At 35.1% G+C, this 13,636-nt stretch overlaps 1 protein-coding gene and 1 long non-coding RNA gene across 3 annotated transcripts; both read right to left on the minus strand.

Annotated features, from left to right (window-relative positions):
* Positions 1–3,434: 3,434 nt before the first annotated feature.
* LOC127899672 (uncharacterized) lies at positions 3,435–6,242 on the minus strand. 2 transcript variants are annotated; one of them, XR_008051587.1, is made up of 6 exons: positions 5,988–6,241; positions 5,794–5,888; positions 5,472–5,538; positions 4,479–4,536; positions 4,063–4,126; positions 3,435–3,665 (listed from the first exon to the last, which is right to left on the minus strand). It is a non-coding gene; the product is annotated as an uncharacterized LOC127899672 (long non-coding RNA). The 2 variants fall into 2 exon arrangements; XR_008051586.1 differs by having other exon boundaries at positions 5,794–6,242.
* Positions 6,243–12,337: 6,095 nt separating this feature from the next.
* On the minus strand, positions 12,338–13,072 carry LOC127899799 (uncharacterized mitochondrial protein AtMg00300-like). The gene is made up of 2 exons (XM_052433924.1): positions 13,003–13,072; positions 12,338–12,846 (listed from the first exon to the last, which is right to left on the minus strand). Exons 1-2 carry the CDS (start codon positions 13,070–13,072, stop codon positions 12,338–12,340), a joined length of 579 nt encoding a protein of 192 aa, XP_052289884.1.
* Positions 13,073–13,636: the final 564 nt, after the last annotated feature.

The raw sequence follows: 13,636 nt of genomic DNA on the forward strand, positions 1-13,636 counted from the left end.
TAATCATGCTTAAAGGGGAAACACTACAGGAAGTTAATGCGTGTGTTACATCAAATGGAGAAAAATCAACGATGATGTGGCATCTCAAACTTGGCCACATGTCGAAACAAGGTTTGAAGATTCTCTATGGATGAAAATTGCTTCTAGGGCTCAAATCGGTGAACTTACCGTTTTGCGAGCACTGTATTACAAGTAAGCAATATAGATTGAAGTTTAGTAGGTCTGACGCCAGAAGTAAATGCATTCTAAACTTGGTTCATTCAGATGTTTGAGAATTGCCAGATAAGTCCCTAAGAGGTGCAAAGTACATGTTGACTTTTATTGATGATTATTCCAGGAAATATTGGGTGTATCCAATCAAGAAAAATTCAGATGTATTTCTAGTGTTCAAGGAGTACAAAGCACGGGTAGAACTTGAATTCGGGAAAACGATCAAGTGTTTGAGGACAGATAATGGTGGAAAGTATACAGACAACGAGTCTCTTACATATTATAGGAAAGAAGGTATTCAGAGACAGTTCATAATGGCATACACTCCTCAATAGAAAAAAATGGTTGAGCGGATGAATAGAACTCTTACATAAAAGATAAGAGCCATGTTGAGGACTGCTGGTCTACCAAACTCATTTTGGGCAGAAGCAGCCAGAACCGCCTATTATGTGGTGAATCGATCGTCATCTACAACAATTAGGTTGAAGACACCGATAGAGATGTGGACTGGGAAGCCAACTGATTATTGTTATTTACATGCATTTGGATGTCCTGTGTACGTGATGTACAATGTCCAAGAAAGAACAAAGCTGGTCCAAAATCCAGGAGATGTATCTTCTTGAGATATGCTGATGGAGTGAAAGGGTATCATCTGTGGGATCCTAGTGCCCACAAGATTGTCATTAGCAGGGATGTTATTTTTGTAAAATATCAACTACAAAGAAAAGATGGGGATGATAGCACTATAAAAGAAAAGTCAGAGACTGTACTGGTATATGTGGAAAATAATCTGGAAAAAGAAGATTCAGATTCTTCTGAAGCAGCACCAGAGCTTGAGAAACAAGAACTAGTCGAGTCCGAGGCAATAGAAGTTCGTCGATTAACTCGAGAGAGACCACCACTGGTATGACACTCATAGTATGTTATAGAGATCAATGTTGCATACTGTCTTCTAACAAAGGATTGAAAGCCATCAACTTTCCATGAAACTTTAAATAGCTTGGATGTTTCTTTGTGTATGATAACAATGTAAGAAGAAATTGAATCCCTACACAAGAATAAGACATGGAAACTTGTACTACTACCATATGGTAGAAAAGCCATTAGTAACAAATGGGTCTACAAGATCAAATAATAATGGCAATGATCAAGTAGAGAGGTATTGTGAAAAATTGGTGGTAAAATGATATGCTCTGTTTTGACTTCAACGAGATATTTTCTCCAGTAGTTCAACTTACAACAGTTAAAATAATCTTGGCAATGTGTGCTATATTTGATCTACATCTAGAGTAGATAAATGTGAAAACTACATTTTTTCATGGAGAACTTAAAGAAGATATTTATATGCTCTAACCAAAAGGTTTTGCTGAAACATTCAAGGAGAACTTGGTTTGCAAATTGAACAAATCTCTATACGGTCTGAAACAGACGCTGAGGTATTGGCATTAGAGATTTGATTCCTTCATCATGAGTCTTAAATACAACAGACTCAGTTCAGACCATTGTGTATACTACAAGAGGTGTGAGAGTAATGATTTTATCATTTTGCTGTTATATGTGGATGACATGTTAGTAGCAGGCCCTAACAAAGATCGAGTCCAAGAATTAAAGGCACAATTGGCTAGAGAGTTTGAAATAAAAGACTTGGGACTAGCAAACAAGATTGTAGGGATGCAAATTCATCGAGACAGACATAATAGGAAGATTTGGCTTTCTTAGAAGAATTACTTAAAGAAAATCTTGCAATTCTTCAACATGCAAGATTGTAAGCCAATTTCTACCACACTTCCTGTTAATTTCAAGTTATCCTCAAGTTTCTGTCCTAACAATGAAGGAGAGAGGAAAGAGATGTCTCGAGTACCGTATGCATCAGCAGTGGGAAGTTTGATGTTCGCTATTATATGCACTAGTTCAGATATTGCACAAACAGTGGGAGTGGTTAGTAGGTATATGACGAATCCAGGTGGAGAGCATTAGAAAACTGTAAAGAGAATTATGAGATACATCAGAGGATCCTCAGATGTCACAGTATGTTATAGAGGATCAGAGTTTATTGTCAGGGGCTATGTGGATTCAAATTTTGCAGAAGACCTTGATAAAACGAAATCTGCTACTAGCTATGTGTTACACTTGTAGGAGGAGATGTAAGCTGGGTTTTAAAATTGCAGACTGTTGTGGCTTTATTTACAACATAAGCAGAATACATGGCAGCAACATAAGATTGCAAGGAAGCTAGTTAGATACAGAGGTTATTGGAGGAGCTCGAGCACATATAAGGGAAAATTCATGTATTTTGTGATAGTCAAAGCGCCTTACACATTGCAAGGAATCCAGCCTTTCATTTCAGGACAAAGCACATATGGGTACAATACCACTTCGTTCAAGAAGTAACGGATGACAAAAGTGTGTATTTACAGAAAATCTATACCAAGGAGAGCCTAACAGTTGTTTTAACCAAGCTAATTAATGCTGATAAGTTTGTATAGAGTAGATCCTCTTGTGGCCTATCAGAGACGTAAGCAACATAACAATGACGAAGAAAAAAAGGATGGTGTGGAGACATGATTGGTCCTTAATTAAGTCTCCATGTGGGAGAATTGTTGAACATGTGCATGCATGTGGCAAACAATTGCATGTGACTAGTATGCAACTTTTTGACTCTTGATATAAAGTTGTTAAGTAAATGGGAAACAAAGGTAAGTGAGAGAAATCAACTTTTGACTTGCCACCAAAGTGGAAAAGTTGAGTAGAAATTTATATTATTTTAATGCCACTACAACAAAAACATGTATTAGCGAGGGACATAATCCGTTGATAAATATAAAAATTCCTTCGGTAATACATATTACCAAGGGAAAATGTCCATCAAAGTCCGTCGTGAAAACGCCTGTCGTGAATACTGTAATTCCCACAGTGCCTCAGAAAAATGGATTATTACAGAGGGAAATATCCCTCACAGAGAGCAAATACTTCCGTCGGAATTTTTATTCAAACGATGAATAAAAATATTGCCTCGGGACATATTTTCCCGGTAACGGCATATTTCCAATGGAATATATCCGTCCGTAAAAATTTGTAACCCTTGCAAAAAGGAGACTCCAACCATATTTTGAACCCTCGGAATATTGGATAGTCCCTTGGAAATATAGAATTTTTTTGCCATTACGTTAATCAATTTGTACATGAATTATACAATCAAAGTGTAATAAAATTAAAACAATTACTAAAAGAAATCTAATAAGTTCATTATCAAAATAATAATCCAGCACATGTAACAAAGATAAATGTAATTCATTCATTGTTCAACTTCATATACATAAAATGATTATTCATCTTCATTTGGTCTTACACTTCAAGAAGTTGGATTATACATTCTTACTTCTCAAATATTCCATCAAATATTCTGCTCATCACTTTGCAATTTGTTCCTCATCTTCATAATCTACAATAAGATCCTGCATTATTGGAAACCATGTTGATAGTATTTAGTTATCAACATAATTGAAAACTATATTAATAGTATGCTAGTACTCTTTTAGCGTATAACAATTATCAAGCAAGCATAGGGAATTTCACAATTTTCCATAGCAACGGTAATAAACTATTCTAAATGTGTATCAATCATGTTCGATTACTCCAAATTTTCTTAAGTTAAATCCTCTTCGATTACTCCAAATTTACTTAAGTCAAATCCTCTGTAGAGGCACTGTCAAACTAATTCATGAGTGAATCTGGATTCTATTTTGATGCATGAGATCATAAAATAGTTAATGAACTATGCAAAATATGATTTTTAACTATGATAAATACACATGACCAGAATATGTAACAATAATTGTCCAGCACACATACCTTTAATTTCTACAAACGTGCTCCTTGATACAAGTGTAGAGTCCTCAATCTGCCTTAAAAAAATCTACATGCATAAACTTTAACCATCAATAAAATTTTTAAGTCATTTATCTGCGTCAAGTTTAAGGACATTTCAGGCACATACATCTTCATTTGGCTAAAATATGGAGCAAAATAAACAAACTAAAATTACCATATGCAGCTTTTAACATGTTCAAGAAATGTATATGTCAAAACCCCATCTGGCTATATATTTTACATATATTAATTAGGCCAAACGGAGGAAGAAGTATGCAACACTTTTAGCCTGCAAAAACTTCGTTACATTTATGTTTGCTTAAAACGTAAAAGAACTAACTTAAAAAAAAATTGAAAAAGAAAAGAAGGAAATAAAACAATATAGATTGACATCTCACCTTTGCGTCAGTGATTAATATTAGAAAGTTGAACGCCTTCTTGAAATTCACTTTATCTCTGTAACAAGGGATAAGGCCATAATAATTTAATGTCATATACTTGAATTAAACATGAACTTAACCTGAACAGAAGTAACATTTGAAACTTCAATCACGAATCCTCAGCAATTTGCTTGAACATTTTACTTAGTTAATGCAAAGTTTCTCAATTTCAACAATAGGCCACTGTAATAATTGTTTCCCATATTTATCTTGCTAAAGTTTACTGGGAATTGCCAGCAAAATTAGTCCAAAAACAGAGTTTTTAAATATAAACTTCAAAAGCTAGTCAACAGTTCTAACTAGTTTAAATAGAATTTAAAGCCAAATTACATGTACTTCAGTCATAAACCATTAAAATGAATCAATAAGTAATCAAACTTTCAGCTTATATTCAATAAACCACGTGCGCACATTCAATTCATATGGCATTATCCCAATGAAATGAGCGCGAATGTAACATATATCTTCCTAGTGTAAGTATCAGTTTCAGGGATTGGGTATCCTCAGAAATCCACATCCCCTCCCCTCAAGTAATTACGACAGGGACAAGGAGGGTATGGGGACATAAGTAGAATCGGGGATGGAAATGAAAATGTCGATCCTCCCCTCCCCCCAAATTACCATCCCTAATAACAATAGGATTTTACAACTTCAAAATATCCTATTATACACTAGAAGCTATCAAACTAATGATGGTCATAATCTGAATATAAAAAATTGAAAAAATATCAAAATAAGAAAAATCACAAAAGATGTTGAAACCAGAATATCAGAGAAATCAAGAGCTTGATTTCTATGGGCTCATTATCGATAACCGAGATAAAGTTTTTCCTCTCAATTAAGCCTAGAACTCCTGCAGTCTTTGAAAATAAAATTTAATTTTTATTATCCAAGCTACAAACAAACAAAATCTTCATGTAAAATATAAATTTTGGATGTTTAAAAACTAACCTGTCACCAGGAGGTGATGATCCAGCCGTATAAGGAACAGAGACGGCAGCTCTCTTGATAGCAGAAACTAAAGCAACAATAATGGGAGGAGAAGAAGAATTAGCCCTCGAATTCATCCAAGTAGGTTTGAAAAAAGGGGGGAAAGAAACAAAATTAACAATACAAATAGTCCAAATCACAATTAGAATTCATCTAAATCAAAGCTATACATGCATTACGAAAGTATCAAAAAATTAATTGTTACAATAAAAGGCATGGGATTTTATTACATAGCGTTAGGTGCATCTTGATGTCATCTAGGACTTCAAATCAAACGCACTACCTTTAATTGGGCAATCCCAACTTCTGGCAGTTCTTTAAATCGCTCAGACCCGACATGATTTGCAACAAAACCATCGGAACTCCGCCACCGTCGATCTACGAAATTGATGGTATATTTTCATCATTCTCATCGGAGCAAATTAAGGGATTTTGATGGAGGTCAAGAATTTCATTTCTATAATTCACTTTCTTTACCTCAATTTGGAGACGATTTCCTTAAACAATTGCAAAATGTTTACTCGTGGATGTTGGGGGGAATCACAAAGTGGTGAGCTAAAGCATGATATGGGTGTCATCGTTCGATATTAAAATCAAAAATAAAAAAATAAAAAAATTTCTATTTCCTAGGGCACAATGGTGTCGTTGCTCCAAATTTTGGCGCTATAATACCCGCCAAAACAAATTCACTTTACCGAGAGATTTTTGTTATTTTTTCCGAGGGAAATATTACCGTAGGTAATAATATGTGCATTTTTCTCTAATTACCTACGAAACTTTAAAGTCCCTCAGAATCAGGCTATTGACCTAGGGATTTTGAGGTCCCTCGAAAATAAAGGGTCGTTAATATACATTTTTGTTGTAGTGTGCCCACTATTGTTGACTTTTTGGGCATGGCTTGACCTATAAATAAAGGTCTCATTTGCGCTCTTCATTCATCCCGTTTTCTCTAATTCTAGTGAGAGTGCCAAGAGGTGTAAGTTGAGAGTGTTGAGAACATTGAGTTCTAGTTCTAGTGTTTTGAGAGTTTAAGTATATTGGAGTTTTGGATTGTGAGATAAAATATTACAATACTCATGGGCGGACCCAATTAAGGCCCAGGAGGGGCTTCAGCCCCCCCTGGACCATTAAGTTTTCTTTTAAATGTACCCCAAATCCCTTATGAATATGTTAGATAAAACAATTTGGACACATTTTTCATATATTAAAAGCCTTGTGGTTCAATGGTAAGAGTGTTATTTAATGATTTTAAAACCTTGGTTCAAATCTCATTAGTCACATTATTTTATTTTTTTAAATATTTTGTGGAAACTACTTCAAAAAATAATATTTTCACGCATTTAAAATACTACTTCAAAAAATGATATTTTCACGCATTTAAAAATAATAATTTATTACTATTATTATTTAGAATTTAAAAAAAGTAATAAAATTTGAGTTTATAAGACTTAAAATGTATTCGAGTGAACATTAAAAAAATCTAAGTTAAATAAAATATTTTAAACTAAGCCCCCCCTCATTTTAGTTTCTGGGTCCGCCACTGACAATACTTATAACTCTTTTTCATTAGTAAAATATTTCTCTTCGCCCATAGATATAAGTTAAAAGCCGAACCACGTAAATTCTAGTGTCCATGTGTGATCATTATTTCTCAATTTTACTTTAGTTGCGTGTCTGCTGCACCGTTGAATTTCCAACATTATGTTGATTAAAAAAAAAATCCAAACTTTAACCTCTTTTTGCATTACTACAATTGGATAAGATCTCGATTTGCTTCCAAACGAAAAAGTTCAAATTTTATTCCAAAAAAAAAACCAAATAATCGGGAGCATGTTAAAAAAGAGGGACTAAACAATTACAGTGCAGTACTTGCCTGCACAAATAAGGATTATATTGTCAGGATAAAACATTTTCCCTCCCTGTCCCTGAGTCCTCAAATTAGATGCAAACAATTAAGAGCAGAGAGTTTGCTAACGATAACAGAGAGAAAGAGCTCTTCAGGAAAACATTAATGCAAACAATTGAAAGCATATAGTTTGCTAAGGATGAACTAAGCAATTGAGAGCATATATTCTTTTGCTTTGGCTTAAAACCCGGATTTGAAATTTTCAGTCTTGTGCAGTCATATTTTGTGATACATGATGAAATGTGCATAATTATCCAGTTCATCCTTTGCCAGAATTACAAAGATAATTGTGCCCTGTTTGTATCATATTTGCATTGCTGTTTCTACTGTCTGAATCTCAAAAATGCCAAAAAAAAAAAAAAAAGGAAAACAATGTTCAGTCGGTTTATCACAAAATAATTTATGAAAACAATGAACCTGTTGCTTGATTAAAGGAGAATGCAAAATCAACGAAATCCCTTACTATTTTTTCTCTCTTCTCTTAGATTAAATAAGATTGCAATCAATATTTTAACTTTTGTCACTTGCTAATCATCTCTGCCCAATTTCTGTCTTATATGTTCATGTCTCACCCGGTTTTCAATCTTTGAACATAAGTCCAGAGCATATCAACAAAACACAGGAAAATCATTTAATAATCATTCCATTTGACAGTTCATATGCCATCAGTACCAGTGAAGTGATCTTTTGAATCTCTGCAATCATTCCTCGGTGCAAATTTTTCTTATCAGCAAAAGCTCAGAGAAATATCATGGATTTGAGTTGTTAATAAGTATTATGACAACTCAGAGAAAAACGGTACAGATTTGAAGAATGTAATAAACAGTTTCAGGGTTTTCGATGGCACAATATTAAGGGATGTACCATTTCATAATGCTTGTAACTTTAACTATAATGGACAGTGAGCTCAGAGAAACTTGATGTGTGGAAAATTGGCACAAAAACAATTAAGCTAGGTATATAAGGAAAACACAAAGAAATCAAAGATCCTTCTGCGTGGACTTGTAATCTTACCCGGCTTACCAATTTAGTTTATTTAGATTTGCATTGAAGGAAGAGCTATCTCACATCCATAATAAGGTTCAAATTTTTTGTACGCCGATTTATTGCTTAGCCATCTTATTATTATAAGCTATCTTGCTGAGAGTGTTGGTTAAAAAACATTTTGCAGTGGAAATATTTTGATCGCAATTATTATACAACATATATAATTATTATAATCTAGAAATTGTATTTGTACTTTTACTTTTTAGTAGTAATAATTTAGGTTCCGAAGTCACGATCAATTGCTACCAATGTTATTAGATCATGATCTGTCACCAACGATCTTTTAAGTTATAACTCAAGTTTGATCCGCACTTGACATGTGGTGCATTTATCATTAATAAACGCAACTAGCAATATAAAACTTTTTCTCTCAAAGTTAAAGAGAATTTTTTTTAATCTATTTTGTATATTGTAGCTTCTCGATTATTTTGTGGAAAAACAAGCATTTTTTTATTTTATCTCTTTCTAATTCTATTAAACAAAAAAATATTTGATTTAAATTAAAAGATAATATAAAGTCAAAAGTGGCAGAGCTTGTTATAGGAGCCCACCTTGTAAAATATCTTTCAACTTTCTCTTAAACCAAAAGCTGTCTTTCTAGAGTCATTCTTCTCACCAACTTGTTTGGACTTCCTTGGCTTCTTGGATGTTCTCTGAGTGGTGTTTTGGCTCATTCTTTTTGATGTGACAGAGAACAAAATCGAGTGCTTTATGCAAATATTGTTTCCCCAACAAAGCTGGAGTAATAGTAAATTCATGCATGATCTATCCCCATTCTCTTCAGTGTTTCTATCACTTTCATACTTAAATCTTTTCTTGAATCCTAAAATCTGAACATCAGAGCAGTGAGCAAGAATAAGGTTGGTGTTGTGCGCGGAATGCGGAATCAAGCGCACCGAATAATCTCAAAAAAATAAAGGACACAAGAATTACGTGGTTTGGCAATATGCCTACGTCCACGGGAGTAAGAGAAAAATAATTGTATTATTAACAAATTTGAGTAAAGAAACCTCATTTTCCCAGCACCCAAATACATCCAGTACTCTCACACACTCTCTCTAATTGCTCACACTCTCAGAACTCTCAAAAGTTTAGAAACTTATAAGCTTAACAAATTTTAGGGATGCTTAGAATGAATGATCGCTCCTCTATTTATAGCTGAGCCTTGCCATTTTCAAAGCAAAAGTTTTGAGCTCCTTTTAAATTGTCAAGGGTCGGTGCCAACTTTGGCCAATTTTTCAACATGTTTTGTCATTTCTCCAAAGCTTGCATGCTAGCTGTGTGTTTGTTGAAAAAGTTGGCTTTGGTTGCTGACTTTTCAATAATTCTCCATCTCGGCGAAGATTTGTCCAAATCTAAACCGACTATCAACGAACCATCATCCCCAAAGTGGTTGCATCTCTGTGACTGCCTACGTACCCAAAATTTAGGATCAAGGCAACCGTAGTTCAAAATTCTCCAAACTTAATGCATTCGAAGAATTTGAATTATTTTCAAGCAATGTTGAAACTTAATTCCAGAAATCATCTTTGTCAATATATCTAATGGGTTATCCTTGGTATTAATCTTTTTCAACAACACATCACCACCCTCGATAATTTCCCTCACATAATGATATTTCACATCTATGTGCTTCGTCCGAGCATGATATGTTTAATTCTTCGCGAGGAATATCGCACTTTGATTATCACAAAAGACTACAATGTTCTCTTGGATTACTCCTAAATCACCTAACAAGCCTTTCTAGATAACTTCCTTTACAGCTTCAGTTGCTGTCGTGTACTCTGCTTCCGTAGTGGACAGAGCAATTTTCGATTGTAAAATCAACCTCCAGCTAATCGGACATCCACCCAATGTGAATACGTAGCTCGTTGTTGATCTTCGCTTATCTATGTTTCCGGCGAAATCAGAATTACAATACCCAACATATTGTTGACCATAATCCTCATTGAATAATAACCCAACATCAACTGTCCAATACAGATATCGGAGAATCCACTTCACTGCAAGCTAGTGATTTTTACTCAGATTGTGCATGTATCTACTAACCATGCTCACTGCTTGAGATATATCGGGCCTCGTGTATACTATAGTATACATAAGACTACTTACAACATTAGCATATGGAACATGAGCCATGTAATTGCGCTCCTCTTGAGATATAGGACATGAAGAAGAGCTTAATTTGAAAGGAGGAGCTAGAGGTGTGCATACCGATTTAATTTTGTCATCCATACCGAATCTTTCTAGCACTTTCTTCAAATAAGACTTTTGAGTCAACCATACGCTCCTATTCTTCTTGTCTCTACAAATCTACATTCCAAGTATTATTTGTGCATCACCTAAGTCTTTTATCTCGAACTCAGAAGGCAACTGCTTCTTTAATCTTTCGATCTTATCTCTATTCTTCGAAACTATAAGCATTTCGTCGACATAGAGTAACAAATAGATGAAAGCTCCGTCTAGTAGTCTTTTAAAGTAAACACAATGCTTGTGTTCACTTTTGGTGAATTTCTACCCTTGTAAAAATTGATCAAATCTTTTGTACCACTACCTTGGCAATTGCTTCAGTCCGTACAAATATTTAATCAACCTACACTCATGATTCTCTTTTCCAGCAACTTTGAAACCACAAGGCTGAGTCATATAGATTTCTTCCTCCAAATCTACATGTAAGAACGTCGTCTTAACATCTAATTGAGCCAACTCTAACTCATATGAATGGAAGTATATTTTACAACTGGAGAGAAAACTTCATTGTAGTCAATACCTTCTTTCTGAGCAAAACCTTTTGCAACGAGCCTTGTCTTGTATCGAGGAGGTGATTGATTCGGAGATCCTTTCTTCTTGGTGTAGACCCATTTATTGCCAATAGCTTTTTTCTCTTTTGGTAACTCCATAAGTTCCCAAGTCTGGTTTTGATAGAGAGATTTCATCTCTTCTTCCATAACTAAATTTCATTGGTCACTTTCACTACTTCGTAATGCTTCACTGAAAGCGTTGGGGATGTCATCATCAATAACTGGAAGTGCATAGGCTACCATAATGTCTTTAGTAAGTTCTCCCAGTTTCTTTATCTGTCTTCTTGGCTTCCTTATTGCTATAAAATCATCATTATCTACATCATCAATTGTTTCTTCATTTTGTGGGACATAAGAAGAAATAACCTCTTATTCAACTCTAGGTGTCACTTCCATAGTTAAATCCTTCTCTGATGTAGAATTAATTGGTACATATGGAGTTGCATTAAACTCCACCCGCTGCAATACCTCTGTGGTCTTGTTCTCCACCTTTTGAAAACTTGAAACTTTCATCATTGAAACTTCATTAAACGTGACATCTCTGCTACATACAAACATTTTGTCTTCGAGATCCCAAAGCTTGAAGCCCTTTATTCTATCTTTGAATCCCACAAACATAGTTTTTCTAGCACGAGGATCTAATTTACTATCTTTGACATGATAATAAGCTGGACACCCGAATATACGAAGGGAATCATAATCTTGTGCATGCTTTCCAGACCACCTTTCCCTAGGAGTTTTACCTCCCATTGCAATAGAAGGCAACCGGTTAATTAAGTGACTTGCGTAGCTCACAGCCTCAGCCCAAAACTTTTGTCTAAACCAACATTAGATAACATACACCATACTTTCTCCAGTAAAGTATGATTCATATGCTCAGCCACACCGTTCTATTACGGAGTATGTCTCACCGTGAAATGTCTTTTAATACCATCGTTCTGGCATACTTGCAAGAATGGATCATAAGTATATTCACCCCAATTATCAAACCGTAATACTTTGATCTTTCTACTAGTTTGAGTCTCTATCAATTTCTTCTATTTTATGAAAATCGCTAGAACCTTATCCTTTGGTCACATGGTGTACACCCACACACGTCTAGAGAAATCATCAACAAATGTAACAAAATAATGGCTTCCACCAATTGATGCAGTCTTGGTTGGTCCCCATACATCACTGTGAACATATTCAAGGATCTCACGAGTATCGTGATTAGCCGTACCAAACTTGACCCTTGTTTTCTTGCCTACTACACAATGCTCACATAAATTTAATTTACAGGTTTTGGTACCTTTTAAGAGTTTGTGCCTCATCAAAGTTTGCAAAGATTTCTCTCTAGCATGTCCTAGTCGTACATGCCATAGCTTAGTGGTGTCACTGTGCGCCTCAACAACATTTGCTTTATCAGTTGTACCTCTCTTCAAATAGTACAAATTGTGACGCCGAACTCCTTGTAGAATCACTATAGCCTCATGTGTAAACTTTATTGTGCCATCTTTAATGGTAATCTTGTAGCCTTTAGCTTCCAAAGCACCCACAGAAATTAGATAAAGCTGGAACAAATCTAACCTCTTTGAGTTCTCTGATCATTCCATTAAACATTTTGAGCCGAATTGTTCCTATCCCCATTGTGTGACAAGGATGATCATTCCCCATCATAACTGCACCAGATTCTAATTCGCTGAAATTCGTAATCTTAATGGGACACAAATGATAGGTTGCTCTAGTATCAAGTCACTCGAACTAGCCACGTATGCTGTAGGAGTAATACTTAGTGAATAATCAGAGTTTTCATCTTTCCGTGCCATGTTTGCTGATGCTGGTTTCTTCTCATCTCTCTTTTGAGCCTTTGGACAATCTTTCCTTCAATGACCCTTTTCATGACAAAAGGCACACTCGTCTCGATCTATATTCATGCTTCTCGATTTGGATCGAGAATTCTTTCTACCACGCTTCTTTTTTTTCTCTATCGCCCAATCTCTGCTCACCAAAGCTTCAGACGATGCTCGTTCAGAATTTTTATCATTATTCTGAATCTCCAAGTTAATTAATGTTGTGCAAACATCTTTGAAGATGATTACGCTTTTCTCATATATCAAAGTAGTCACAAAATGACTATATTCCTCTGGTAGTGAGTGTAACAGAATTATAGCCTTGATTTCATCTTTAATATTCTCATCAAGATTCTTCAAATCAACAAGTAACTTTTCAAATCTTGAGACATGATCGTGCATTGATACCCCAGGCTTCATTCGAAAGCCATATACTTGGCTCATTGCATGAAGACAATTTTCAGGACTTTTCAGCCGGCACTTCTCCTCCAATGTACGCCACAAAGTCATCGTACACTCCTCATCTTTCACCAAGTATTT

Source organism: Citrus sinensis, chromosome 9 (genome assembly GCF_022201045.2).
Source record: "Citrus sinensis cultivar Valencia sweet orange chromosome 9, DVS_A1.0, whole genome shotgun sequence".
Taxonomy (NCBI): domain Eukaryota; kingdom Viridiplantae; phylum Streptophyta; class Magnoliopsida; order Sapindales; family Rutaceae; genus Citrus; species Citrus sinensis.

What these genes read in the sequence shown, in the direction of transcription:
- LOC127899799 (XM_052433924.1), bottom strand. Translation starts at nt 13,072, where the DNA reads ATGGCACGGAAAGATGAAAACTCTGATTATTCACTAAGTATTACTCCT. An exon ending in AGCATACGTGGCTAGTTCGA is followed by an intron (nt 12,847 to 13,002) that starts GTGACTTGATAC and finishes TGGAATGATCAG; the next exon opens with AGAACTCAAAGAGGTTAGAT.